The sequence below is a fragment of the Sceloporus undulatus genome, unplaced genomic scaffold, assembly GCF_019175285.1.
Source record: "Sceloporus undulatus isolate JIND9_A2432 ecotype Alabama unplaced genomic scaffold, SceUnd_v1.1 scaffold_7975, whole genome shotgun sequence".
In the NCBI taxonomy this organism is placed as follows: Eukaryota; Metazoa; Chordata; class Lepidosauria; order Squamata; family Phrynosomatidae; genus Sceloporus; species Sceloporus undulatus.
The window spans coordinates 219-2,843 of record NW_024810894.1 but is presented as its reverse complement, the minus strand read 5'-3'; the positions used below and the strand labels follow the sequence as shown (position 1 = coordinate 2,843).

At 37.6% G+C, this 2,625-nt stretch overlaps 1 protein-coding gene across 1 annotated transcript; it reads right to left on the bottom strand.

The window, feature by feature from the left end:
- Nucleotides 1–142: 142 nt before the first annotated feature.
- Nucleotides 143–2,337, bottom strand: LOC121918299 (N-fatty-acyl-amino acid synthase/hydrolase PM20D1-like; the record flags this gene model as incomplete). The annotated part of the gene is made up of 4 exons (XM_042444370.1): nucleotides 143–262; nucleotides 1,204–1,337; nucleotides 1,623–1,709; nucleotides 2,014–2,337. Coding segments are annotated over 4 exons (665 nt in total), but the record flags the coding sequence as incomplete, so codon positions are not given.
- Nucleotides 2,338–2,625: the final 288 nt, after the last annotated feature.

Genomic DNA, 2,625 nt, shown 5'->3' with positions numbered 1-2,625 from the left:
CTGAACCTAAGGGGACTTTCATTTGAGTAGACATGAATCACATTGTCTTAGAAATTTGCTACTGGGACAGATAACAACAACAACAACAACAACTATTTATATCCTGCCTTTCTCCTGGTATAGGGACTCCCTAAACACTGACCTGGACATTGCTTCAGAAAGAATACCAATGCTTGTCCTCTTAGGTGGTGCAGAAGAATGGCCTGGCACTGACGTCACACCGAAATGTGCTGTAATTGCACCCTTTTCTGTGATGGCTATTCTGATAAGTGGAGGAAAATGCATTAATGAAATTCACAGCAGGTTTTTTCTCTATCAAATATGCCTCTTTTGATAATCAGGTCTAGCATTTGCCACTTTACTGATGATTCTATTTAGAATTTTTTTATCTACTCAAAAAATAAAAACACACAAAAAGTGTGTATCATGCTTGTCGTTTTTGATCAGTTCACAACACTGCTATGCTGTGTAACACAATAGGAACTATAATAATTCTTTTCTGGTCCGCTCAAAACAGAAAAGCCTCACATCTGTTTGAAATCCAATGACTCCATTGCCCATTTATCCTGCTCCTTTCAGTAATATGGATGAGCCTTTTAAAACGAATACCAGTATCCCCAAAACAGGACTCCAAATGCATACATATTATTCCATTTGTTTTTATTAAACACCCTTGAGCCGATCCCAACCCATGGAGACCCTGTGGATGAGACATCTCCAAGACTTCCTGTAAACTCATACTTGTACTTGCAAACTCATACTTGCAAACTCCTCAATAAAGTCTATCCATCTAGCATGAGGCCTCCCTCTCTTTCTACCTCCCTCCACTTTTCCTAGCATTGTTGTTTTTTCCAATGAGTCATGCCTTCTCATGATGTGTCCAAAGTATGACAGCCTCAGTTTAGTCATCATGACTTCCATGGAGATTTCTGGCTTGATCTGTTCTAGGACCCATTTGTTTGTCTTCTTGGCTGGAATCATTTTGACTAAGTATATTTCTGTGGTCAGTCATTTATATTTATCATAAAGCAAGATGGGGTGCACTATACATTTTTAACACTCTAGAGAAGGGCCAAACAAAGGGTAGATAAGAATCTACTGTTAGATAATGTCTGAATTATTTGCATTTCATCAGGCATGGCTTCCAGCTCCCTATTGTTTCATAAGAGTAACAGTAACATTTCTTGTGGTAAACTTACTTACAGAGCTACAGGTTTCTCTATTCCTGTGACGATCCCATCATAGATGAAGCTTCCCTCATCAAGCAGGAAAGCAAGTTTTAACCCTCTAGATTCCAGCTCAGCCACAATCTTTTTTGCTCCTTTTTGACCACCTATCTGGAAAAAAAAAACATAACAGGATCTCATGATATCAAGCCACTATCGTAGTATTTTGCATCAGGTAGCAGCAAGCATCCAATGCTTCATTAGAAAAAGGCAACTACTATAAAGTTATCTTCGACTGGAAAGACCATTATGCCTCAAGCCACTTGTATCAAAAAATGTAGAATCTAAATGAACTGTACAGGTTCATTCTAAGAACTACTAAAATCCTGCACCCAACATGCAAACTGTGGCACTGAATGCCACAAGTATGGTGGATATTGTATGTCATAAAAATACCTCTTCATCATGCCCAAGGCCAATATAGAAACTTCTTTGTGGCCGGTAATTTCGTCTCAGTAAGAATTCCAGTGCATGTAGAATCCCCTGTGGAATGCAAACAGATCAATCAATAATTTATTATTCACAGACCATCATAAAAAGAGAGATGGTTTTTACCATAAATTACATAAAACAGAATAACATGAAGAACAACAAACACATAAACATCATATTAAATAATAAAAGAGAAAAAGGGTAAGCTTCACTCTCCATGAATTTCTCTAAATTGTTTTTAAATATGTCCAAGTTAATGGCCATCTCTACATCTTATGGGACATTACATTTCATGCATATCTGCCTCTCATAAACATTTTGCATTCTCCAAAAGGTAAATTTACAATGCATATACCATGACAGAGTTTTTGTTATCCAGTGTTCCTCTTCCATATATGAACCCATTATGCTCCTCAGCAGAGAAAGGGTCACTAACATCCCAGCCTTCAGGGGAAGCTGGAACTACATCTATATGTGCAAGCAACATGTAGGGCTGCAGTTGAGAGTTAGACCCTTGGATGGTAAACAGGTGACTATATCCTCCAATAACTTCATGATGAATGAATGTTGCAGAAAACACTCCAGGAAAGGCTAGAGGAAAAAGAAAAATAAGAAAAATACTTAGGATTGTTTGAAATGTTGAACCTATGATCTGGATACACCGCTGAGGGGAGACAGTTCAGATGTATTCAGTAAAGTTTTAAATCTTTTACAATTCATGTGAGATAATGATTAACTGAAGGACAAAGGAGAAGAATACTCCACAACTCTCCTGCCTCCACACCTTACCATCATATCCAATGTGGGAAATATATTTTGAAAAAGTATAAACAACTCTGCATTTACAGATTCCCTTTTCTGTTGCCAGACTTCTGTAACATCTGGAAAAACCAGTACACAGCTACAACAATGAAAATAACTATCTGCTTTCTTATCTGCCCCAAAAACACTCTTGAAAACAAGAAAG